Genomic DNA, 23,625 nt, shown 5'->3' on the forward strand with positions numbered 1-23,625 from the left:
TATATATTAATAAAAAGACGCGTAAGTATATCATTATTTTAATCTATATTTATTTTCTTCATTATTAAATTATAGATAAATAAAACTGAATAAATAAATTCAAAAAAACTATAAATGAATTACACATAATCCTACTATAGAAGAATTATCTGAATAAATAATATAACTTCATCGTTCGTTTTAAATTATTAGAATTTTGGCGCCCAAATATAAAGTAGTAATTAGTAATGAGGTTATGGTGTAGATATTGTTTAATTTGGCAATCCTGCTTGTCATGCTTATGTTGGTTTCTATAGCAACCTATTTGACAACAAAATCAAATTGGCCTCGATTCCAATAAAATTATACTTTCCGATTGTTATAAATTTTATAATCAAGCATAATCAATTGTGAAAAAGAAAATAGTGAAATATTTCGATTATTTACTTCATCAAATGTCTTTTATATAAATTAATATGTTTTGCGATTAGTAATATCTTTACTAATGGACAAAGTATATATATATATATATATATATATATATGTACACGCATAATTTTATTGATCTAAAATATTTTTAAAGATAAAATATGATCAAAATGATAATTAAAAAAAAATTTATTATTATTTTTATGTAAATTTTTAAACATCTACAATCATATAACAAGTAGAAAGATGTCTTTATACTTTGATACACGAGTGCAAAATCCAGAAACTGCTTCAATAAGCACACACACAACATGGCATCCTAATTATCCACTATTGGCTGTAGCAGCATATTCTCAAGACAAAGGAGGATTTGTAACAGTTTATGACGATCAAGGGGAGCCTTTACAAGATGTGGAATCTTCAAAACATTCTGTAGCTCAGGTGACTGCTCTTGGTTGGCATCCTGATAGAAGATGGCTAGCTGCAGGATGGGAAAATGGAGATCTACGGGTTAATAATTTTATAATCTTATAAAAAAAATTTGTAAACATAAATCCTTTTGTTATATGATATTCATATATTAATCAAATATATTTGTATTATTACTTAACTACAGATATGGCCAGGTGATACAAATAGCACTGAATTTAATGTGATAGTAACACCACATCGTGATCCTATAACAATTTTACAATGGAGTCCACATGGAAGTCGATTGGTATCGGCAGATGCTGCTGGTTCTATAATAGCTTGGAAAATTGATTCTAGAGGTCAGCTGCTTATGGTTTTTCATCATGAATTAAAAGGATCTTTTGTACATATTGCATTCATTCCACTAAAACCAAGCATGGATTATAGGTAATTTGAATTGTTTGTAAAATAAAAATAACATAATTATTATTTACTTAGATATATTATATATGTAATATGATAAATAAAATTTAGTGATTTGGCAAAAGCTGCAGTAGCTGGAGATGAAAGAGCATTAGATCTATTCAGCTATTGGCGTCCCAGAACTGCTGCACCGACATCTGTTCTAACTCGAAAAGATAATCATGCTTTTTATATTGGAACTTCAAATGGAGTTATATATTTTATTGATGCTCAAGGGCAATGTATGGAAGTTTTCAATACAGATGGTGTTACACTACACTTTTTATTGCATCATCAGTTAAGAGATTCTATCATAATTATGACAGAAGGTTTAAATATTGGATATTACCAAACAGATTCAATTACTGGGCAACTAACAGAAATAACTAAGGTACTTTTAAAGTGATGAATACATTTTCAGCGAATATTCCTGTGTATTTATTATTTTATATTTTTGATCAGGTGAAACTCAGTGGTCGAAGCGATATACCTCGTAGCGGTCCTGCTATATGTTGGGCTGGTGGTAATACATTAGCCGTGTTAACTGGAGAACTGGGAGTTCGTTGTTGGGATCTTCACACTGGAGATACATATGTTCTATCACCTCCTGATTCATTGACTGGTAATCTTGCCACACCTCAGGAAATCTGTACAAGTTTATCCTTTTGCAAAAATAATGGTATTTGTTATACATTATAATTCACCAAGATATTGTTTTTTGATAATATCCATTCATATTCTATAAAATATAATGCAGATACGTTGGCTGCTGGGACGAACTTGGGTACAATTTATTTATGGAAAGGAAAAGTTGTAACTGATTCTGATGAAAATCGTTGGCCTAGTATTCCAGAGTCATGTACAATTCATGGTACTGTCAAACAATTGATGTGGGGTGCCACCTTATTAAGAAATCCCCTTCTAGCAGTTAACTGTATTACGAACGTTTTTATTTTGCATCAACAATCGATGTGTGCCGCATACAATGACGGGGTTTGTGCAAGTCAGCTTAGTCCAACACAAATTTTATTGGAAGTAGATGGACAGATGCATACCCTCAAAACCGACATTCAAGTACAGATCGTTGCTGTGAATAAAGAATATGCAGCTGTTTCATCTAGCAGACAAGTGGTAGTTTATAGGATTAATAAGGATGATTCATTAGGGGCAGTAATTATAGGAAGTTTTGCTTGTGACACTGAAAAAATGTTGATTTATGAACACACATTGATTATCTTGACACCATTAGTTATTCAATTGCGCTCAACAGAAGGTACTATTACACAAACATTACCTACAATGCCGGAAGAAGGAGAACCGATTACCATGGACCTTACGGGTCGATATTTAACAGTTGCATCATTAAACGGTATCTTAAAAATTTGGGATTTAAGTAAAAGGGAAATCGAGCTACATACTAGAGCCATGGCAACGTACGAAGCCATTAATGACTTTGCTGAAATTATTGAAGCCAAATGTAATTCGGATTGTCGATGTGTGTCTATTACTGTTGCTATGGCTAATCTAATGCCTAGTTCAATCCTTTATGTATGGGACATAGAGAGTGATCAAATGCACGAATTTGATTTTGCCAGGTCAGATGATACGATCGACGATGAATCTGCACTGTAAGTAATAATAGTAAAAAATATAATAACTTTTCAGTATTCTATTAATTTATCAATTTATTTGTTCCAGAGCTATGAAATGTAAAGGTAGATTGGTTACTGCTCATTGCTGGGATTTCGAAGACCCTAGACTTTTAGTTTGTCGTGCACAAAAAGTCGAAACGCGAGAATCTAAAACATCGAAATCAACCAAAAATGATGATGAGGTATGATGCACGTTTTTTATTACTTATTTCTAAACCATTATATTCATTCAATTAAGGATTTTCATAATTTTTAGGCTGCTGTAGTATTTGTTTCGCTATTCGCTACTTCTGATTACGGAATTGCTATACAAGATGTAAAATCAATAGAAGACGAGAACTGCAGATTATTGGGTGTACAATCGCCTCATATAATAATCTTAAATTCCGAACAAGTACTTGAAAGGGATAGTAAAATTATGCGATTACTTATGAGAGACTTCGAAGAGCTTGAAGACTGCGATCCCGTTACTAAAAAAGCTGTTCTAGATTTTAGTTTTCATATTAGCGTAGCTAATATGGATGAAGCTTTCAAAGCTATAAAAACTATTAAAAACGAAGTTGTTTGGAAAAGTTTAGCAAGAATGTGTGTAAAGACCAAGCAATTAAATATGGCTCTTTTATGTCTGGGTCATATGAAACAAGCTAAGGCAGCAAAAGCATTGAAACAAGCAATGCAGGATGATAGTTTAAATTTAGAGACCAAAGTTGGTATATTAGCGGTCGAGCTTGGATTGTATGTAAGTATTCATTTGAGATTAACAAAGTTATAATCCGTACTTAAACAGTAAGTATAATAAATATCGAATGTTCAACAGAGCGATGCTGAACGTCTTTTTCGCGAAGCGAAAAGACTCGATCTATTGGGTAAACTTTTGGAAGCTCGTAATAAATTTAAAGAAGCCATAGAATTAGCATCGAACGAAAACAAAATTCGTGAAAAGACAAGTTACTATAATTATGCAAAGGTTCTTGAATGGGAAGGAAAAGTTGTGGAGGCGATCGATATGTATACGAAAGCTGATTGTCACAGATCCGAAGTGCCAAGAATGTTACTTTCAAGACCGAGAGAACTTGCAGGATATCTAAATAACTGCGACGACTCGTAAGTATTATACATGTATAATTTCAATACTATTTTATCAATTCTTTTCTTTTTTTTTTTTTTTAATGAACAATTATCTTGTAACATTTTAGTCAAATAAAAAATTGGCATGCTCAATACATAGAATCGACCGGAGATATGGAAGGAGCTTTGCGCTTATACGAGCAAGCCAATGATACGTTGTCCATGACAAGATTATTGTGTTATTTCAATAGAGAAGACGAAGTATGCGATCTCGTGTTAAGAACAAATCATGCTGCATCTGCATATCATTTAGCTGCACATTATGAATCCAAAAATAATGTATCACAGTCCATCCATTTTTATACTATAGCAAAGGCATATACAAATGCAATTCGTTTGTGCAAGGTAACGTATACACGGAAGTCTTGCAGTTAAATTACATACTTTCAAATAATCTCTAATATTTATATTTAATTAGGAACATCACATGTCTGAAGAATTGTGGCCTTTGGCAGTTTTAGCATCCAGGCAATCGCAAATAGAAGTTGCGAAATATTACGAAGAAAATGAACAATTGGATAGAGCTGTTCTCCTTTATCATAAAGCTGGTTTATTGCACAAAGCTTTGGATATAGCTTTTAGGACACAGCAATATAGTGCTTTACAGCTTATTACTATGGATGTTAATGCTGATTCCGACCCTGTTCTTATCGAGAAATGTGCAGAGTATTTTGTACAAAACGAACAAATAGATAAGGCTGTTGATTTATTTGCTATTGGTAAAAAATATATGGAGGCATTAGAATTAATGCAAAAACACAATGTAACGTTAACAGAAGATCTTGCAGAAAAAATGACAACAGAAAAGATAGAGAATGATGCAGAACACGAAAAGAGGAGGATTAATACATTAGAAAAAATCGGTGAAATAGCGTTTGATCAAGGAAATTATCATTTAGCTACCAAAAAGTTCACACAAGCTGGAAACAAGTTAAGAGCCATGAAAGCTTTACTCAAATCTGGCGATACGGAAAAGATTTGTTTTTTCGCACAGGTTTCAAGACAAAGAGAAATTTATATTATGGCAGGCAATTATTTACAGTCATTGGATTGGCAAAATCAACCTGAAATTTTGAAGAATATCATTAATTTTTATTCGAAAGGCAAAGCGATGGATTTGCTAGCTAATTTCTATGTGGCCTGTGCTCAAGTAGAGATCGACGAATTTCAAAATTACGAAAAAGCTTTAGATGCATTGAACCAAGCAAGTAGATGTCTTGCTAAAGTAATTGCACCTAGAGATCCTGATCTTCACAAAAGAGCTACCGACTTAGTCAATAATAGAATGGCAGCGATAAGACGTTACATAGATATTAAAAAGTATGTAAATATTTGATAGTTCTTTATAATGTTCTATAAAATAATGATACTTTGTAAATGAAAATTATTTTCTTTCATAGATTATTCGACAGAGGCGAAACGGAAACAGCAATGTCGCAGGTTCAACAATTACTCGACTCTCAAGGTTCCGATTTAGAGCAATCTGTTCGTCGTGGCGATTTGTTTGCTACCATTACTCAACATTATGCGAACGTGGGAGATACCGAAAAAGCTCGGGCTACTGTCGAAGAATTAAAACGTTTAGTACCTGGCATAAATCTCAGTTATTACTATAACGTTAATTTGTTAGAAGCATTGGGATATAAACCATCAATTCAATATCAGGAAAGTTCTGATAAAGACGATGATATCGAGGAACTTTTAGGCGAATGAAAATTAAAGTAAGTGCATTACTTGTACGAAATTTTTACGTATCAGTTATCGTGTAGTAGTAAAATATTATCCTAGCAACGACGTACAATCAGATTCCGTCCATTTGTGTAATATTCTAATAGTAAACGATAAAGATAATGGTTGTAATAATAAATAATAGGTTTCGATAGGTTGAAAAACCAAAATATTCAAGCATTTAGAAAAATTCAGAATGTCAATCTTTATTATTTAAACTTAGCACACGAAAACAACCTTAGATTTATTTCTAACAAATTACATCAAAGTCCTATTGGTGAAAACTAGATCCATTTCTTCTAGAGCAATACAAATGCGTTATAACTAATGTATCGCATGATAATAAATAAATGAACGTTCACAATATTTCACGTAAAAAATGGAAAAAGAAAAGAAAAAAGCAACACATTTTGTGAAGGAATTACCTCATGTACTTTCCATTGATGAAGAAAAAAAGAAACATTAAAGAGAATTCTAAAAACAATAAGAAGCTTGAGGCATTGTTATCGAAATAAAAGCTGAGCTTTGCTTTCGTCCAGTATTAAATATGTATAACAAAATCTAGTTCACCCAGCGAAAATCTCGCAAAAGTTCGTAATAGCGACTTAAACCGTAATTATTAAGACCTTCTATGTTCAGACAGCTTTTTCGGGTGTCGGCTTTTTGCATGGCGGTACGGAGACTTCTGTTTCAGGTTCGTCAGCCTTACGTTTTTTTCGTACGAGGTGCGATATATCGCTAGCTGGCTTTACAATTTTTGGATTTGTCGAGCTACCAGCTGATGACGACGACGTATCTGAACTAGGTCCAGCACCGTTTGAATTACTACGCGAAACTTCACTTTTAAGGCTTTCTATAACGAGCTTGCAAGCTTCTTGTTTAAAGTCTTGCATATCTGTGATCTTATCTTGAATCTCTGGAAGGAGATCCTTCAATTCTTGGATCTCTCCCTCGACGGTATAAAAAGGATCGTCAGTCTTTGGTGGTTCAGTGATCGCTTCTAGTTCTTTTATACGTGATTCTAAAAGCATAGTAGCTTTATTAAATTCTTCTATGCTAGCATCAAAATCATTGCCCAAGGAATGAGCTAATCCCAATTGATAATGAATTTCGGCAATCGCTCTAGGCTCGCGTGGATCGATCTTCTCCAGTAGATTCAAACATCCTTGTAGATCGTTGAGTGCTCCTTTGTGATTTCCTCCTTCCATGGCTACTTCCCCAAGCAATCGGTAGGAATCGGCCAACAGTTTCCATCCTGCTGGCCCTCGTTTTAGCAAAACTAACTTTGCTAATTCCAGCACCTCCCAAGCGACCTTTTATTCAATACAAATTACCTCACTTATTGTTTCTTCTCTCAGACTGATATCTTCAATTGTCAATTAATTGCAAAAGCAAATCATTTATTTCTTACCTGAAGATTGTTTACCTCGTCCTCTTCTTCATTTTTAGTTATATCCTCGATGTTATCGTGTTGACCGTTTTCTTGTATATTTCCATTTTGTTGTTTCGACGAAGTTGCCGAAGCATCGGTTTCATCATTTTTAGAAATGTTCTCCCTTTCAGATTCTAGTAAAGTTTTCACTTCCTGTTCGTCGTGTTCCTTCTTTTTTACATCTTCTTCCTTAGTTTCTTCATCTTGTTCATTTTTTGCATTTTTCTTCGGGGGGGTATCATCGGTAGTTGTCTTCATGGATTCGTTTTTATTATTTTTTTCATCCTCCTCTTCTTCCTCTTCTTCTTCATCCTCCTCCTCCTCCTCTTCCTCCTCTTCTTTCTCATCAACTTTACTCAGCTTTTCCTCGTCGGCTTCATCTTCCTCATCGTCCTCGTCGTCGTCTTCTGCATCTTCCTCACCTTGAGCTTCCTCAGAGCCTGGTATTCCTCCTCCCAAAACACCAGCTTCCTCTCTAGCGAGACCTAGAAGTGCACGTCCGTAAAGAAGATACGGTTCGCCTAATTCGTCCGCCGTATCACCGTGCTTTTTCGCGAGCAATTCGCAAGCCTGGGCGAGTGCGGTCACAGCCATCGTATAATCACGTACAAGAAGATGTCGTCTACCCTGAGAAATCGCGGTTGCAGGATCGGTGAATGGTACGTTATCCGCGATATCGGCCATCTGAGAATAAAAGGAACAGACATTTGTAATAAATTTCTCTATTATCATTTATGAAAAATTTAGATTTCTTCTCGCTTTGAGAATTGGAAAAAGCGAGAAAGAAAAAAAATTTATTACAGTAGACATTTCTCTGTAAACTAAAAATAAAGAAAACATAAATAAATAAATTATAATAGATATCTTTATTTGTGTTAACGCGTTAAAGTAAGGAATAAGAGAGTGAATTAAAATGAAAACATCAAACTTACTCACCAGTACCTATAATAAAAAAAGAAAATCAAGTTTCAATTTGCAATATTGATGTATTCTTTAACATTAAAAGAGAATTAGCATAAATACAAGTAAAAGAAATTATTGCCTACCTCAAGCCTTCTCTTTATCATAATTATTGACTAGTTCTTTTACTTAATCTGCATATGTGTAAAGTGAGAGAAATATAAAATTGTGAAATATAAAAGATCATGACGTAAAGCAAATTTAGCTTTACTACTTCAATTGATGATTAGTATTTATAATTACACTGATACGGTACGATCAGAATTCCATGAGATCTTAGATTACGATTTTTTACATTTCAGATTTAATTTTCCAATTGATGTCTAATATTTCGTAATTTGTAGTAGTTTGGACAAAGCTCATCAGTTAGGGAATGAATGCAACAATAAATAAAATAATTAAATATAAATGAATGTTAAAGATAAAATGCAAAAAGGAGGAGAGAGAGAGAGAGAGAGAGAGAGAGAGAGAGAGAGAGAGAGAGAAAGAGAGAAACAGAGGAAGAGAGAAAGAGAAGAAGAGAGAAAAATAGAAAGAGAAAAAAGGAAAGATAAAAGAGGGTTGTCCGCAGCATCCGGTTAGGGTGGGGTGAGTTCGGTCGATTTTCGTACGCTTCGCAAAACGCAAGATGTAGAGGGCGTCCTCGTAGATATTCCAACGTTGAAAAGGACTATAGTGGCGATGCTCGCAGCGAGGGTCAGTGAGAAAAGCGAACGAGAGAGCGAGGATCAGTGTGGTGCTCGCGGCTATCAGTGGGCTGCCAGTGGTTGCCCTGGGCACCACCTGCGCGGATGGAGCCTACTCGTGTACCCAGGGGCCCTGGTCCGCGTCTCGTTTTTCTCTTTGCCACGCTCGTTCTTACCTTTGCAGGTAATCTTGTCCCTCCCTTTTTTCCACCCTTAATACGCTCCTCTCTCTATCTCTCTCTCTTTCTTTTTCTCTCTGTCTTCGTCCTCTCACTCTCTTTTTCTATCTTCCTTTTTTCTATTTCATCTTCTTTCTTTCTCTCTTCTCGTCTGTGGCCGATAACGTTTTACGTAAGAACCACAACCGTGCATATTCCCTCTCGAAATGTTATAATTTCTTCTTTAAAGGAAGACGAAGATGGATGTTGTAACACGATGAAACGTCGTCGATCGAACTTTCCGTTCTGTTCATTCGTTTTTGGTGACAACGTGAAACAACAGCAAGAATGTTTTTTTTTTTTTCATCTCGAAAGAAGCTTTATCCTTTCACTTTTTTCTATCGCGACGAGAAAATGATACCGTCGCGACATTGACAAATTCGATGGGTGTAACGCACAATAAAAGTGCAACGTATCGAAATACGAGTATTGTTGAAAAACTTTATTATCGAATAAATCTTATCTCGATACCGCGTAAATTCTTTCATCTCCATACACGTGGTTGAGAAAGCGACGAACAAATCTTTCAACAAATCTTATTTGTAATGACAGTACCTGAGAACTTTTTTGATTATGCAACAAAGATGAATTTTCGATGTCGAACTTGTCGAGAAAGATAGGTCAAAAGGTCAAGACCTTTGGATACATTCGCGAATTCATAAGGACCGTGTTTGTGCTGACGTTGTCTTGTCAAGAGAAGATTTAACATGCATATAGTAAATTTTCTTCCTTTTCTTTTTTTCATTATCAAAAGTTCGACACGGCCAACAACCACCGGTTGAATTCACAGAACTTTACACTTTTTCACAACCAAACACATACGTGTGTGTGTTCGTGTGTTTACGAAAGTGCTTCTTTAACTCCATTATTCTGAAGAACTCTTACGGCAGTGCTACTCAGAAAATTTGTCTTGTCTCAGAACTTGACGAAATTTTGAATGGAATAACACGAAAGTGACACTCATTTAGACGTCCAACTTCTCTCGCAAACAGCAAAGTCTACAAATAAAAACGTCAAAGTATACTTAGCAAGCGGTCGATTCTCTTTTGAGACTTCGTAATTCCCAATCCGAGAAACGTTCACTATGACACACTTTGAATAATTATCCACGATTCTGATGAATCAGAGTTTGTTTAATTTCAAGTTTAAACACTGGTCAATATACGATAGAAGTTGTTGAATCCTCTTTTTGCCTCGATCCAGATCAAGTTCGAATTTAATTTGAATAAAATCGCCCTCTCTGTCATCTTCCTTTATTGACGTACCAATGTCTTGTTTTTTAGCAACCGGCTTGTTGTGTGGAGCAATAATGACCGATCATTGGGAAGAGGTTGGCTGGGATAAAGAAGCTCTCACTCATGCTAACGTTAGCCTCACATGGTTGGACGATCAAGTGGCAATGTTAGAGACACCGACTGCTCACAGAAATCATCATCGAGGTAGACGTGGCTCTTTCTTGGTGCCCATGCACGGTGGAATCTGGACGATGTGCGTCTCGTTATCGGGTGAGCGAATTCTTTCTTTGAATTTTTATTTCATATTATCGTCAGATCTAATTTTCTACCATTCGAAACGTTAATAATGTGGAAAAATATGTTCGGATCAAACGACCGTACGTTTATTTCGATGCGATGACTCACTTCGAAAATCGATTTTCCAAGGCATATCTTTCTCAAAGTACTTGCATACTTTCGTGCTTGTTGACGTTACAAAGAGAGAAAGAGAGAGAAAGACAAAAGCGATTCAGGGTTGCGTGGGTGTGTCTACTCAAAGAGATACCACCTTGACTCTGTCTGTCTCGGTTGTATCGATCACTCGATTAAGATCTATACATTTTATCGGAAGTATCTCGTTCGGTATCGCGTGACCGTGAACATTTCAGATGTTCCTTTGCAAAAGTCGAGTCTTGAATGACGATTGCTTTTTTGATCGTACGAATTAATTGTTTGATTAGAATGTAAATAATTTTAATATATGCCTTTTTTAATTGTGCATGTATTAAAAAATCTTTTCTAATTATCTCTGATAGCTATATATTACATTAATACATTCACGTAAAATGTACGACAGTTAATATCACTGTATCTTTTATTTAGGAAAAATTTATTTGACAATGAATATAATAAATTAAGATAATAGGTACTCGATATTTATTTTCTTCCATTTTTAATTTACATTTATTAAGAAGTTATTATTACCGTTTTAATATTATTTTACGCTATATGGCTGTATATATATAACGTCATACCATCCAATATTAATATGATTATTTCTATTTTTCAATATTATTATTTTAATATATTCGAATTATTAGGATATTAAATCTTTTTACGAGTATCTATTTGTCTTTTTTTTTTATCAATTTCCTATGTACGGCGATTAAAAAGAACATATATAATACCAGAAACTTTTCAGAACAATGCAATCACAGTTGTAAAAAAAAATTAGGTCATTCGGTTAATGACGAGGAGAATAAAACGGACTTTTATCTCTTAATGAAAGTGAAACTAACGATACAGAGAAGACGAATAAGAAAAAGAAAGAAAGAAAAAAAAAACGAGAACCCTTCAGGCTTCACAAGGAACAAGAATATTTCATAAGGAAGAAACAAGTTAAAGATTTTGTTCAACGTCGGTCAACATCAAAATCCAATTTGAAATTTGAGGATTAACGTCACTCAAGCGATTTTTGAATAATTAATGAAATAAAGTCGTGCATTCGTGCCTATGTACGACAGTAACGACGACGACGGAGGCGGCAACGAAGAATCCGGAAAATTTAATTGAAAAACTCGACTCCCTCTTTCTCTCTCTAGATATAATTTCATTGCAAGGAAAATTATAGAATGTACTATACATTTACCTCGTACAACTTAACAAACGAGTACGCATTCAAATTGTGAGAATGTTTTGCCTTGAAAATGAAATGAAAGGATAAAAGGGAACACGATTGCGTCGTTTCTTTTTGTGAACGCGTCATGTGCGATAGAATGCACAATTAAATTTCATTATTTCGTAATTTCGAAGTAAATTGGATTGAAAATTTATTGAAAAACTATTCATACTTTTGCTGTATTGTATTATAATTGGATTTTATATAAAAATTAACAAATAAATAATGCACTCGTATGAAAAGTTACAAAGTACCCATTTGTACTCGTAACATTCTCATATAACATTTATAGAATAGTAGATGCGTAAATCTATTCTATAAAGATACAATATTGTAATATCCAAGATTTTATAACCCAATTAATAGTTCAATTCTTTTTATTGTTTAGCTTGCAAAATGTGGTACTTTAAAAACTATATATATATATATATATATATTGGTACTGACATTCCAATATTCCGAAATCAATTTAATATTAATACCTTATTTTAATATTTGATACAAAAAATAAAAAAAAAAATCTTAAGATAAAAAATAATCAATCTCGTTTAACATAATACCTCGCAAAATATGTAAACAATAAACTTAATCTATAAACGATCGATTTTATTATTCCATTTTAAATATAGAAATTATACAGTATTACAATGCATTTTCTTCCGAAAAGGTCGTGATATCACGCGTATGTTCGAATTTAGTAAGACATGAAATCGGAGATTTGGAAGGTGCGTGCAACGAGATAATTGGTTTCCTCGTACATTTTTCTACCTTTGTATAATGGCTCTTGGTCACGCTAAGCACCGAGCAATGCAAACTACTATTTCAACTACGAAATTGTGTGCATTCTCTCTCTCTCTTTCTCTCTCTCTCTACGGTGGTTCGACCTTCTCGACCGGAATAACGGCATTCACTAATAACGTACCACTAAATTTGTCTATGAATCATCGAATCTATAAAAAATAGAACAATAATTCGAGATGAAAAGAGAGAGAAGGATTTTTTCTTCTATTTTCATTCTTTCTTTTTTTTCTTTTTTAATTTCAGACGACGAAATACAACTACTGGGTCAGGTGGGCTTTCCGCAAGAGAGATGCATTAACTACTTGACACCCGACGAGGCACATGAAGAAATCCGTGCTGCGTGGCAGAATCGTGAGTCAGATCGACATTTCTTTTTCTTTTCTCCTCTTGAAGTCGATTCTCGACATAATTTTTAAGAGCTTTTATGACTTCTTTTATTTTTGGAATTAATGGTATTGGCTTTAATTTAATTAAGATCGTGTATAGATCGACTAAATTATACTAACGTCAAGTTTATAAAAAAAAAATACGAAAAGGTATGATTCGTATCATGGTAATTATTTATTAATCTATTATAATCAAATATTTGAAAAGATATATTGTTATTGATTTGAGTTTAAGATAAAAAGTAGTTCATAAACAGCAATTTAAATTACTTTATTCCATGGAGATAATGAAAAGTAGGAACAAAATACTAGCGTCTGGGGATTGTTTTATAATGAGACCTTGGTTTCAAAAAGGTTAATAAAAATGCAATTCGTGCCGATAAGAATCCAAACAATAAAGGTTATAAGATTATATTGGAAAGTTCATTTATTTATTTGAAAAGTGATATATCTAAAGTATAAAAAAACGTAAAGTGACATTTTCAATCAAATGACAAATTTCAATCATTTTCAATCAATTATTAATAGTACCGCGAAGTTACTATTGCTATTCTTTAATTTTTAATAGAACTGGTATTATATTAGGATTATGTTTCTACAAATTAAGATTCTGTAAATAAAAAATAAAAAAAAAATAAAAAAAAATAACGTCAATAATTTTTAAACTGTTGAAAATTCAGAAATCATACCGAGTCGTTTTAAACGAGATCTTGATTATAATGATCTTTGACCTTATTAAAGTTGTTAATTAAACGCGATCTAACGTTTTGTTAATGAACTTTACTTTCGGATTTTCTATATTACTCTTGAATTATTTTATTACTTCATAAATAGTTTAATTACTTTAAATCATATATTAGACAGTGACCTATTTTATCATTACAGGGATGCAGAATTTAAGTATTTCTTGCTCCCTCGTTTGTTTGATAATCCTTGGCACCGCCGTGCTAATAGGATTTTTTGGCTTGTGCAGACATCAAATATCGGCCGTTCTTGTTACAGGAGTGATGTATTTATTGGCAGGTGAGATTATTGATCGTGAAAATTAATCTGTTAATGCGTAACGACCGTACTCGGTTCGTAATTAGCAAAATACTCGAGTCGCTCCAATTGGTACGAGTTAATTTTAGTTATGCGTGGAATGTTTCGCGATGAGTCGTAAAAAAAGAAAAAGAGAATTATTTTCTTATATTTCTCTCTCTCTCTCCCCCTCCCTCCCCTCTCTCTAACGAAAAAGAATCTATTGATCGAATGAATAATCGATATTTGATAACAATGAAGAATGACGACGAATCGATAAAAACATTTTACGTATATTGTATATATTATTTATGTACGTATATGGATCATACACAAAGCTAGGCAATTGAATGTTTACGAGCTACAGCCAACTCGTACATTGATTACAAATTAAAGTACATTGAAGAACGATAAACAAACATTGATTGTAACAAAAGTGTATTGAAACAGTAGGAGGGGGAAGCTAGTACGGGAAAGAGAAACGATACACATTCATTCTCAGTTGCCTTGGTCTGCTGTATGAAAGTCGCATGAAATTTGGAGGTTAAAGAGAATTTAAGAACGGACAAGAAAGAGAAATTTACGAAATTTCAGCGACATTTGCGCTCTTCACGTTAACCATCATCCACTTCAAGAGAGCTCAAGATCGAGGTATTCGTATAATTAATGGTCCGGAAGATGGCGTGATAGGCGGACCGGTGTCACGTGCCATTTTGAAAGCACGTCGTTTTACGACCTCTTGGAGCATGGATTTCGGATGGGGTGGTGTAACCCTGTGCGCTCTCGCATCGGTAGCTTGGATTTTGCTTAGCAAGATAATGCGTTTCAGTCCAATCGCAGCCATGATCGCGTAGCAGTGGGAAGCCTTCGAGGTCTAAGGTCATTTTACGACTTGTGTCTATTGCGATAGAGGGTTCCTGAAGTAAGATGGGAAGAACGAGAAGACGAGAGAGGAGTCGAAGATACATCGAAGCGAAGAAGAGGAATAAAGATCGTACGTACGTGCGTCTCTTTTTATGCGTGATTCGAATCACACGTGGATGTGATAAAAAAAGAAATACGCGAGATACGATAATATATTATTAGATCGACGATGTGTCGGATAAAAATATCGTTCCATTGCTCTTCCAGGGTATAGGTTATATTGTTGAGCTTCGAAGCGTAACTACGATCTAACGATTTGATAAGGATTTAAATACGAATCGTCCGATAAAGTTCTGCAGTAAGTCGATGACCGATCATTTTTATAAACATTATATATTTAATACGGAATATCGGCCTGCTGCTGTACTTTTACCATTTTAGAAAGCTTTTGCATTTGATGGCGGTGTAAGTGTTGTAAATGTCGTGGAAGATACGCACGTAATTATGATCATAGTTATAAAGTTTCGATCTTTGCAGTATCAGAAAGTCACGTTGGCATCCGTTTTGAAAAATCTCTATCGAGCATGAATATTCACTGAAATTGACCATCTCGAAGGCACTATAAATTTCTCTATACAAAGAACATTAGTTTATGTACGCTTCGTACACTTTATACTTAGGTTTATCTTTACAAAACACATGACAGAATAGTTATGATTGTGGCAGGCAGTTAGATAATATTCTAAATACAATATTTTGTACCGGTTAATAAGAATCCCTATCATTTTAGATAGCTTATTTTGACATGAGTGAATATTGATTGGAGGGATTTGTTTTATGTAGATACTTTTAGAGATCAAATTTAATTTTTATTCTCATTACAATGCCTATATAAATTTTCATTGAAGGTCTTATTCGTAAGAGAATTTGACTTTCGTAAGGTTTCAGACTGAAAGAACAAACAGTATTTGCCCTTGTATTTTAGCTTTTGTTTACAGTCAAATTATGTCATATTATTAGAAACAGCTACTTAACAAACAAAAATTTGAGAAGAATTAATATAGATAAATTGAATGAAAATTTACTTATTATTTGATAAAGTTTTAAAAATTAAAAATACAGTAACTGTTTCTGGTAATTTGGCTTTAGTCAATTAAAATAAAAAAGGCGTATTGAAGATTATAAGAATCAGCTGATATATCCTTTGGATATATTTATGGATTCTAAATGGATTCTAAATATATCTAAAAATTGCTTTTCTTCCGTATATAGCTGCATTAATTTCTGTAAAATTTATGAATTTTTTTTTATATATATTATCAATATTTAGTAATAAGCAAAGTCATTTAATAACAATTAGTATCATTGAAAATTTATACTAGTCTGTATAGTTATCATTATCTTATTAACAGTTCAAATAGTTTGCTTCTCCTTTGTTTTCTATATTTCTGAAATAGTTCAAAAGTAAAGTAAAATTTTTTAAACTTGTCTTTTCAAGATTTAATCTTGAAATATGATAAAATTTTATTCTCTTATTTAGTACAATCCAATCGCCTTATAAATAGAGTAATAAGCATGTTTGTAAAGTGCATAGTTTAGTATAATATCGTTCCAGCCAATATAAGCAACGATCGAATATGTGCGATAAGAAAATAGCTTTTGCTACGACTTGTTACAGCGAAAATGAAATTTAAGCCAACAAAATATATTGCAAATGAAAGGATTGTGAATTACGATTCGTCCATTAATGTTTAAGGAAGAACAAAAAAAAAATAAAATAAAATAATCAGGTATTTTGGATAAATAATGCCTGACACTTGGAAAACGAGCTTTGGTAATAAATAAGAAATTTTAAAATTTTGATGATAGGTGCAAAACTGTTGTCCAAGTGATCATAAAGAAAAATATTATTTGAAAGGAAAAAAATTTTTTCATAAATAACATTTTCTTAATTATCATATTTTTTACCTGATGCTTGTTGTTTGTTATATCAGAGTTAATGTATCGCAAATGCAATAAAAAAACCTACAAAATATAGGTATATTACGTACACGTAACAAAATCCTTCCATCACATTCCAGATTTAACTAAGCTATTAAAATTATTATATTTCGTAATTTACAGTTGCAATAAAAAGTGAGGTTATGTTTCGCAAGCGAGATGCCATTTGCAAAAATAGAATTCAACGTGTGCGTATCAACTTTCCATTGTACGTGACATCGAATTACCGAGCACGTGATAATTTTATATGTGTTTGTAACGAGTGTTATTCGATATGAATATATTCAAGTAATCTGCGATATCGATATAAACGAATCACTCGAAGGGAGACAAAGGATATTTCGCGCCTTTCAAAATTTGATAAACAATGGGAACGCGAATTCGTGCCTTATTGGAAGATTACGATTAAGAATAAGTTCGTCGAGATAATAATTTTTTAAAAAATAACCCCTAGTGTTGAACATCAAATAAAGAGCAAAAAAAATGTTAAAAAACAACGGCCGAATTATAACGGCTTTTATTTCGGGAGAGCTAACCTTACTAAATATAATATAACGGATTTACACATACCTTGCTTTTTCTAAGAAAATAAACAAGAAGCCACAAGACAGGTCAACAACAAACGAGTTTTCTTCGTTATTTTCAATGAAAACGATTACTGTTTTGATGATTCACGAATATCTATATGTTTCTTCGATTTAAATGAAAACTGTCTACTTTCGAACCGTTACAAGAAAGATCATCAACCAGCATCAACCGGCACAAAAGTACAATTTCTATGTGAATGCGATGAATTCTCATCGTGCGAACTAAGAGGCACCTAGCGAGTATGCACGTAAGTTTATCATCATTTTCTAACATCGACGAACATGTATAATCCAATCTAGATGTTTCTTCATTCAATGCTACGGTAAGAAGAATTGATTCTTAAAAAATTTACATGTAGGTCCGTCCAATGAGTGGAATCAGTAGAGGTAAACAAATGCACGTGATTGGAACAGGAGCGTATTCACAATTTCCAGAGATTGTAACACAGTTAAGCTCTAACAATACCCATGTAAATTCGCTTCTGAATTCAACAATTGACTATCGTTCGTCAACCAATAGCTGGACTCCTTTGCTTAAACGCGAATGTTTTATTTACCTCTGTTGATTCGACTGTTGGACGGACTGTTAATATAACGGTTTTTTATATCGTGTTAGAACTGTTTGATAAAACATTTATAAATCTGTGTTTATATGATATTTTCGTATTATGTTCAAACGTATAATGTGCCGTCGGAAATCTCTCAAACGTTCTATATATTTCGTAGTTGAACAAAATAATACGATCGAAGAAAAGGACGCTACGATACGCAATCGTTGTTTGTTTTATCGATTTTATTTAACAATTTTTTTTTCTTTTCTTTTCTTTCTTCTTTTTTTTTTTTAGTGTGTTGCCGCCTTCAACGTGAAAAAAAATTAAGTCGGTAGGTGAATGAAATTTTTATTACACTTTCCGTAAATCATCTAAATTAAGAAAGCAAATATGCCTTTGTTACATAAGTATTCTCTAGATGCAACTCTCTTCTTTACTATCTCATGTCTTCTCGTGATTTTATTTCAAACGCGTTCGTTTTTTTCCCCAAAATGATTCCTGTATTTCATTCTATCTGGTTATGTTAGGTAAGATTCTGATCGAAACTTTGTTCTGTTAGAATAGCGTTAATACAAATGCGATTGTTAGACTTATCATAAGAATTAAAAGATCTCCTTCGATTTTGAATTTTTTCGTGAAGAAGAGTTCGATCTTTTTCCATGTTTTTCTCGAAAACAAGTTCCTCATTATCTTTCGGAAGATTATTTTCTTTGTTTTTGATGATGCCGTTTTGTTGTTTGTTGTTATAGTCGGACCAACAATGTTGAAAACTGATGAACACTTCATTCCAGACACACAGTTCTTCAACTAGAATAAATATAAAATGCTATTTTTTTTTTGGACGAATGTAACTAGTTTTTTAGACGATAATTGTTATCGTAGTAGACGCTTTTCATTGGGACATTATGTACGCACATACATACATACATACATACAACAAGAATACATACAAACAAGAACGTAATATATAAGTATACGACGTGTATCGAATCTTTTCGTCAAATTGCGAAAGCATATATTATAAGAGAAAATAAGACGAAAATCGAATATTTACAAACACTTAGAAAATTAGAATAAAATATTGAACATAACCTAACTTGGTTGGAGCATTTTCCTTACGTAATTAAACCATATACATATTCAATATTAATCTATGTGTTTTTTTATTTCAAAACACTGTATTTTGATGTTTAATCTACTTGAAAATTGGAGGTTAACTATTATTAACGATATTAACTAATAATCATAATGAATCGTTTCGTAACTTCGTTTATCTCCTACGATTGCTATAATCATTAGTTATTAGCTAATAATAAACATTAGCGAATTTATAGATAAGATAAATATAATCAATTTTTTTAATTTTCTGCAATTAAACATTCGTTGTCACCTACTCTTTTTTTATATGTTGTGTTATATATTCGCTTATGAAATGTTGACAAATAATCTTTATGTAACGTGTATATATATATATATATTTTTTTTTTGCTTAAAAAAGTATGCTTTCACAGTCTGACGAAAAAAATTCAGAATGTTCGAAGTATATTCTATATCAAATATTACCGTATAGAAGCAATATCATAAGTATAAACGATCCTGTTGGAATTCCTAACTTCGGTAAAAGAGTGTAAACTAAATTTAGAAAAATAGGGCCCTCGTAAAATGCAATTCCATTGATAGTATTTACCAACCACGGTATATAAAGATAGGGAATATTATATATGTCAGCGATAGCTACCATCGTCGTTGCTATTAATCCCGTAATTACATTAGCTGCGAGTATTCTTATCTTTAAATCTGAAAGATTATAAGAAATTCATCATTCATCATACAGGATCGTTGCTTCATTTTAAATAAGCATTTATATTATAACTTTCGTTATTACTATAATTTCGACGAAAAAGTGCATTAAAGGCGGCCGATTTTGGTGCTAAATTATCAAGAGTGACACGAGTTCCTGTTTCGACGACGATGAAACTTAAAAAGTTCGTCGTGAAACATAATATAATCATGTAAATAGTTTCGATCTGTGAAAAAGATCTCCAAGTTGAATTTCAGGTTTATTAAATTTAGATTCGTGATTATCTTTACCTTTGCAACGTATCTTTTCTTAGTGCCATCTCGTATGACGTACCATTTATCGTTAAAAAAATTTTTATGATTTAAATTCATATCTTTTTACGAACTTTTTATCTCGTTTTATTTTCATTTTATTTAGAAATATCTTCTCTTTTTTTTTTTTTATAATTTCGCTTAGGTCAGGTCCGTGACGTGATGATCTGCTTTTAATCACCATCCATTTGTCATGTATATGTATATGTATGAATATATGTAATAAATATATACATATGTATGTATACACTTGCTTCATAGTTCACTTTGAGGAATAAAAAAGAAAAAGAAACATAGATGGCATATATATCAAAATGTAATTTCGAAAAAATTCTCTTCAAAGTTTTCATCAGAGTATTACTTAATGAAAAGCAATGCAATTAAAATCAATTTTTTTTTTTAAATAACGTCCTTCAATCTTTGAAGAATAAAAAAAAAAGTACGCGAACTTGTCCGAGTTGATTTAAGAAGAAAGGATCAATTGTCTCAATTATGTTTTATTTTGTTTATTATATATTATTATTTGTTAACGGAAGGGATTTGTCGTTTATCGATATTTCATTTACAAGATTATTTTCAATGGCTTTATTACGAAAGGCATAACGCATAAGGGAATAAAATATATATATATATTTTTTTATAAATAGGAAGATAAATCGTAAAGTTTGATTTTGCTTTTGAAAAACATTTTCATTCTGTTTATTTCATTGAATAGAATTTCGTGCTTGTCGATGGAACAGGCAAAACACTTGCAACCAGTTATGGACCATTAATATAGCTGGCAAGATCTCGTCGCGTTTTACGTGTAAACCGTCTAAAAAGAGTCTCACAAAAAATACTATAATCTCTACGATAATAACGCATAACTGCATCAGCAGCCAGGGAGTGTATAGCATCGGGTATTCCTATTAATAAAAACAATAATCGAATGAAATTTCATATTTTTACGGCATTTTCTTGCAACGTTATACTTACTGTAATAGCACCTAGCATTATCAATGTATAGTGCTCTATTCCAAGGATAGAAGTCATTAATTTCAAGTCTCTTTCCACGTCCCAAGGTGCTAATCAAAAAGATGTTAAGAAAGAAATATTGAACTTTTGTTATAAAAATATGTACATTTTTTAATTTAGAATATACATATATATATATATATATATATATATACATATATATAATATTTTGTAACATAGATGTTACAAAAACAAACATATTAAGTGAAGAGTCCTTTGAGAGATCTTTTGAGAAATCAAACAAATGTCAACTCACCCAAGTTTTCTCTTTTAGGACGCGATGGACATCTAACTGGTACTTTGCAATTCATTGTACGTATGACATCAAATGTTGTTATCACCTGGACGATTTACGAATGAAAATTAAAAAGTATGAAAACGATTTAATTGAATTAATCGTGAGAATCGTGTGATTTCGATCGATCGTGTACACGTATATGTATACACGTATATGTATAAGCACAAACGTTAATAATTAACAAGTACTACGATGGACTAACGGTCCCAATAATACCCAGCATGATGACGTATAATGGATTTCCCATGATATAATGATCGCACAGGTTGCATACCATTCGACCGACACGCTGAAATTTGAAAATTTTATTTAGCCGTTTTATTTACAAGTAATACCGAGAAGGTTATAACGATTACTGATAACATCGATAGCTAACTAATCGTCCACCGTGTTCGTTGAATTTTCGTCTACCACGTATTCTCATATTTTTTAATGCTAGTGTAACTTTGAAGGGGAAAAATATATGTGTATATATATATATATATATATATTTATATATTAATTAGTGTTCACGTTCGAGTAAAAAAATTTTTGACGATGTATAAATAGTTTAAGTTAAAAAACGGTAAAAATTTTCATCATTTTTGCCCTCTGGCGTACACAATTCGTAATTTAAGTCCAAACGATGATACGATTAGTTCTGATTGGTCATTTGTTAAACATTAAGATTGATCTATGGAATACCTTTTTTTTTATGTTAACTTACAGATTTTTTATTTTTCTCTATGATCGCTCCCACGCAAGATATAACAGCACGTTTTCCCATTTTTCTTTGCTTGATCATTGTTTGCTAAACATTAATAACTATGTATATAAAACTCTTTCGATCTTGTTAGTTGAGGTTACAGAACAACGATGCATTTCCACGGGGAATATCCTGACGTTTAGAAAATATATAGATCGGGTAGACGATGTATATCAAAAAGTAATCGTAAAAATTGATAATTCATTTGCATTTTATACTTTTTAAGCAATTTCTCACGTCTGATAAATCATTCGAGAATAAACGAGGCCCGAGAGTATTTAGGATAGTCTGAAATTAGCAATTTTAGCAACGTTAAGTCGCGAAATATCTTCAATTCGATTTCCGATCGAAGTCTGATAACGCATTTTGGTTTCGTAATTTCAATATAGACAAATTTTTCGCATGAATAAATTTTTGGATTGCTCTTATATCAATAACAGTCATGAAAGACTATTTTAAAAAGACGGTTTATCACGAAAAAAAATTCGAGCCAAAAGGAATGAATAAACAAAAAGGAAATAATAAACGAGAAGGAACGAATGAGAACGAAACTTATCGAACGATCCAAGCATTTTTCTTGCTTTTAATAGTTCTAATGTTGTGTTATCAAGGTATACGCAATGGTAGTCTTCAATATGATCTTCTGGAGAATGGAGAAACTCGTTATGGTTATGCAACTTATCAAAAAAAAGAAGGAACCTTTGTTAGCTTAACCTTGGGATATTCTTTTCATCGTTCTATCGTTTACACAGTGACTGCCATTATGTTTTTGTATTCTCTTATTTCGGTGAGAAAAATACATGGTCGATTTCGATCGTTCAATCCATTATACAGTCTATATATGATATATGATTTATCGTTTAGAAAAATCCAGGCTGGAGTTTACCGATGATAATTTTATATTTTGCCGATTTGGTATGTGACGTAAGCTATGCAATTATCGCTGTTTGTCTATTCTTTCGGAAGTTTCATCTATCGACGGCTAGTTTTTATACGACCCTTATTCTATTGCTGATCAGTACGTTTTACGTTATATCATTAATTAAATTTACGAAGGAATTTAGCCAAATGTTTGTCCCTGATTATTTTTATTTTTACCCACCTGCGTGTAGTATTCGAGAAATTAAAACACGTATTTCTTTATGTTCCTTTTTTTTTTTGAATTCTAAAGTGTGAAACAATGACTGCAACATAAAAAATCATAATTCCAAAAATAATATATTTTGGAAGATCTAAGAAATCAGCGACCAACATTTGTTTATATTCTCC

At 32.6% G+C, this 23,625-nt stretch overlaps 5 protein-coding genes across 12 annotated transcripts; 2 read left to right on the plus strand and 3 right to left on the minus strand.

Moving 5' to 3' along the window:
- The first annotated feature begins 520 nt into the window (after positions 1-520).
- Positions 521-5,774, plus strand: LOC122631866 (intraflagellar transport protein 140 homolog). The gene is made up of 11 exons (XM_043818040.1): positions 521-918; positions 1,025-1,266; positions 1,354-1,672; positions 1,744-1,960; positions 2,039-2,909; positions 2,980-3,115; positions 3,190-3,672; positions 3,751-4,037; positions 4,130-4,406; positions 4,480-5,381; positions 5,462-5,774. Exons 1-11 carry the CDS (start codon positions 655-657, stop codon positions 5,772-5,774), a joined length of 4,311 nt encoding a protein of 1,436 aa, XP_043673975.1. The 5' UTR covers positions 521-654.
- On the plus strand, positions 5,645-17,083 carry LOC122631869. Of its 4 annotated transcripts, none has more exons than XR_006327774.1 (6): positions 8,780-9,051; positions 10,369-10,590; positions 13,022-13,129; positions 14,050-14,187; positions 14,779-15,513; positions 15,586-17,083. XR_006327774.1 is itself a non-coding variant. In XM_043818049.1 (5 exons), exons 2-5 carry the CDS (start codon positions 10,395-10,397, stop codon positions 15,036-15,038), a joined length of 702 nt encoding a protein of 233 aa, XP_043673984.1. In that variant the 5' UTR covers positions 5,645-5,782; positions 10,369-10,394; the 3' UTR covers positions 15,039-17,083. The 4 variants fall into 4 exon arrangements, 2 of the variants coding, with proteins under 2 accessions (XP_043673984.1, XP_043673982.1); XR_006327773.1 differs by having other exon boundaries at positions 14,779-15,182; positions 15,316-17,083; XM_043818049.1 differs by lacking the exon at positions 8,780-9,051 and adding an exon at positions 5,645-5,782 and having other exon boundaries at positions 14,779-17,083.
- Positions 5,970-17,821, minus strand: LOC122631867 (histone-binding protein N1/N2). Of its 3 annotated transcripts, none has more exons than XM_043818042.1 (3): positions 17,620-17,821; positions 7,201-7,905; positions 5,970-7,102 (listed from the first exon to the last, which is right to left on the minus strand). In XM_043818042.1, the coding sequence occupies exons 2-3, from the start codon at positions 7,903-7,905 to the stop codon at positions 6,425-6,427; spliced, it is 1,383 nt and encodes a 460-aa protein (XP_043673977.1). In that variant the 5' UTR covers positions 17,620-17,821; the 3' UTR covers positions 5,970-6,424. The 3 variants fall into 3 exon arrangements, with proteins under 3 accessions (XP_043673977.1, XP_043673978.1, XP_043673976.1); XM_043818043.1 differs by lacking the exon at positions 17,620-17,821 and adding an exon at positions 8,425-8,627; XM_043818041.1 differs by lacking the exon at positions 17,620-17,821 and adding an exon at positions 8,268-8,389.
- Positions 17,822-18,489: 668 nt separating this feature from the next.
- LOC122631871 lies at positions 18,490-20,016 on the minus strand. The gene is made up of 2 exons (XM_043818053.1): positions 19,751-20,016; positions 18,490-18,994 (listed from the first exon to the last, which is right to left on the minus strand). Exons 1-2 carry the CDS (start codon positions 19,926-19,928, stop codon positions 18,711-18,713), a joined length of 462 nt encoding a protein of 153 aa, XP_043673988.1. The 5' UTR covers positions 19,929-20,016; the 3' UTR covers positions 18,490-18,710.
- Positions 20,017-20,822: 806 nt separating this feature from the next.
- LOC122631870 lies at positions 20,823-22,755 on the minus strand. 3 transcript variants are annotated; one of them, XM_043818051.1, is made up of 5 exons: positions 21,988-22,090; positions 21,814-21,900; positions 21,570-21,654; positions 21,275-21,363; positions 20,823-21,204 (listed from the first exon to the last, which is right to left on the minus strand). In XM_043818051.1, exons 1-5 carry the CDS (start codon positions 22,033-22,035, stop codon positions 21,004-21,006), a joined length of 510 nt encoding a protein of 169 aa, XP_043673986.1. In that variant the 5' UTR covers positions 22,036-22,090; the 3' UTR covers positions 20,823-21,003. The 3 variants fall into 3 exon arrangements, with proteins under 3 accessions (XP_043673986.1, XP_043673985.1, XP_043673987.1); XM_043818050.1 differs by lacking the exon at positions 21,988-22,090 and adding an exon at positions 22,318-22,755 and having other exon boundaries at positions 20,825-21,204; XM_043818052.1 differs by lacking the exons at positions 21,814-21,900; positions 21,988-22,090 and adding an exon at positions 22,318-22,754 and having other exon boundaries at positions 20,825-21,204.
- Positions 22,756-23,625: the final 870 nt, after the last annotated feature.

The sequence above is a fragment of the Vespula pensylvanica genome, chromosome 9 (assembly GCF_014466175.1).
Source record: "Vespula pensylvanica isolate Volc-1 chromosome 9, ASM1446617v1, whole genome shotgun sequence".
Taxonomy (NCBI): Eukaryota; Metazoa; Arthropoda; class Insecta; order Hymenoptera; family Vespidae; genus Vespula; species Vespula pensylvanica.

Coding starts and splice junctions, on each gene's coding strand:
- LOC122631866 (XM_043818040.1), top strand. CDS start 655: ATGTCTTTATACTTTGATACACGAGTGCAAAATCCAGAAACTGCTTCA. Junction 1,673..1,743: donor AACTAACAGAAATAACTAAG/GTACTTTTAAAG, acceptor ATTTTTGATCAG/GTGAAACTCAGTGGTCGAAG. Junction 5,382..5,461: donor CGTTACATAGATATTAAAAA/GTATGTAAATAT, acceptor TTTCTTTCATAG/ATTATTCGACAGAGGCGAAA.
- LOC122631871 (XM_043818053.1), bottom strand. CDS start 19,928: ATGGTAGCTATCGCTGACATATATAATATTCCCTATCTTTATATACCG. Junction 18,995..19,750: donor TATGATATTGCTTCTATACG/GTAATATTTGAT, acceptor TATTTATTCTAG/TTGAAGAACTGTGTGTCTGG.
- LOC122631870 (XM_043818050.1), bottom strand. CDS start 22,395: ATGATCAAGCAAAGAAAAATGGGAAAACGTGCTGTTATATCTTGCGTG. Junction 21,364..21,569: donor TCCTAAAAGAGAAAACTTGG/GTGAGTTGACAT, acceptor CTTTTTGATTAG/CACCTTGGGACGTGGAAAGA. Junction 21,205..21,274: donor TAATGCTAGGTGCTATTACA/GTAAGTATAACG, acceptor TTTTATTAATAG/GAATACCCGATGCTATACAC.
- LOC122631867 (XM_043818041.1), bottom strand. CDS start 8,288: ATGATAAAGAGAAGGCTTGAG. Junction 7,906..8,267: donor TGATAAAGAGAAGGCTTGAG/GTAGGCAATAAT, acceptor TTTTATTCTCAG/ATGGCCGATATCGCGGATAA. Junction 7,103..7,200: donor ACGAGGTAAACAATCTTCAG/GTAAGAAATAAA, acceptor ATTGAATAAAAG/GTCGCTTGGGAGGTGCTGGA.
- LOC122631869 (XM_043818047.1), top strand. CDS start 8,973: ATGGAGCCTACTCGTGTACCCAGGGGCCCTGGTCCGCGTCTCGTTTTT. Junction 9,052..10,368: donor GCTCGTTCTTACCTTTGCAG/GTAATCTTGTCC, acceptor CTTGTTTTTTAG/CAACCGGCTTGTTGTGTGGA. Junction 10,591..13,021: donor GATGTGCGTCTCGTTATCGG/GTGAGCGAATTC, acceptor TTTTAATTTCAG/ACGACGAAATACAACTACTG.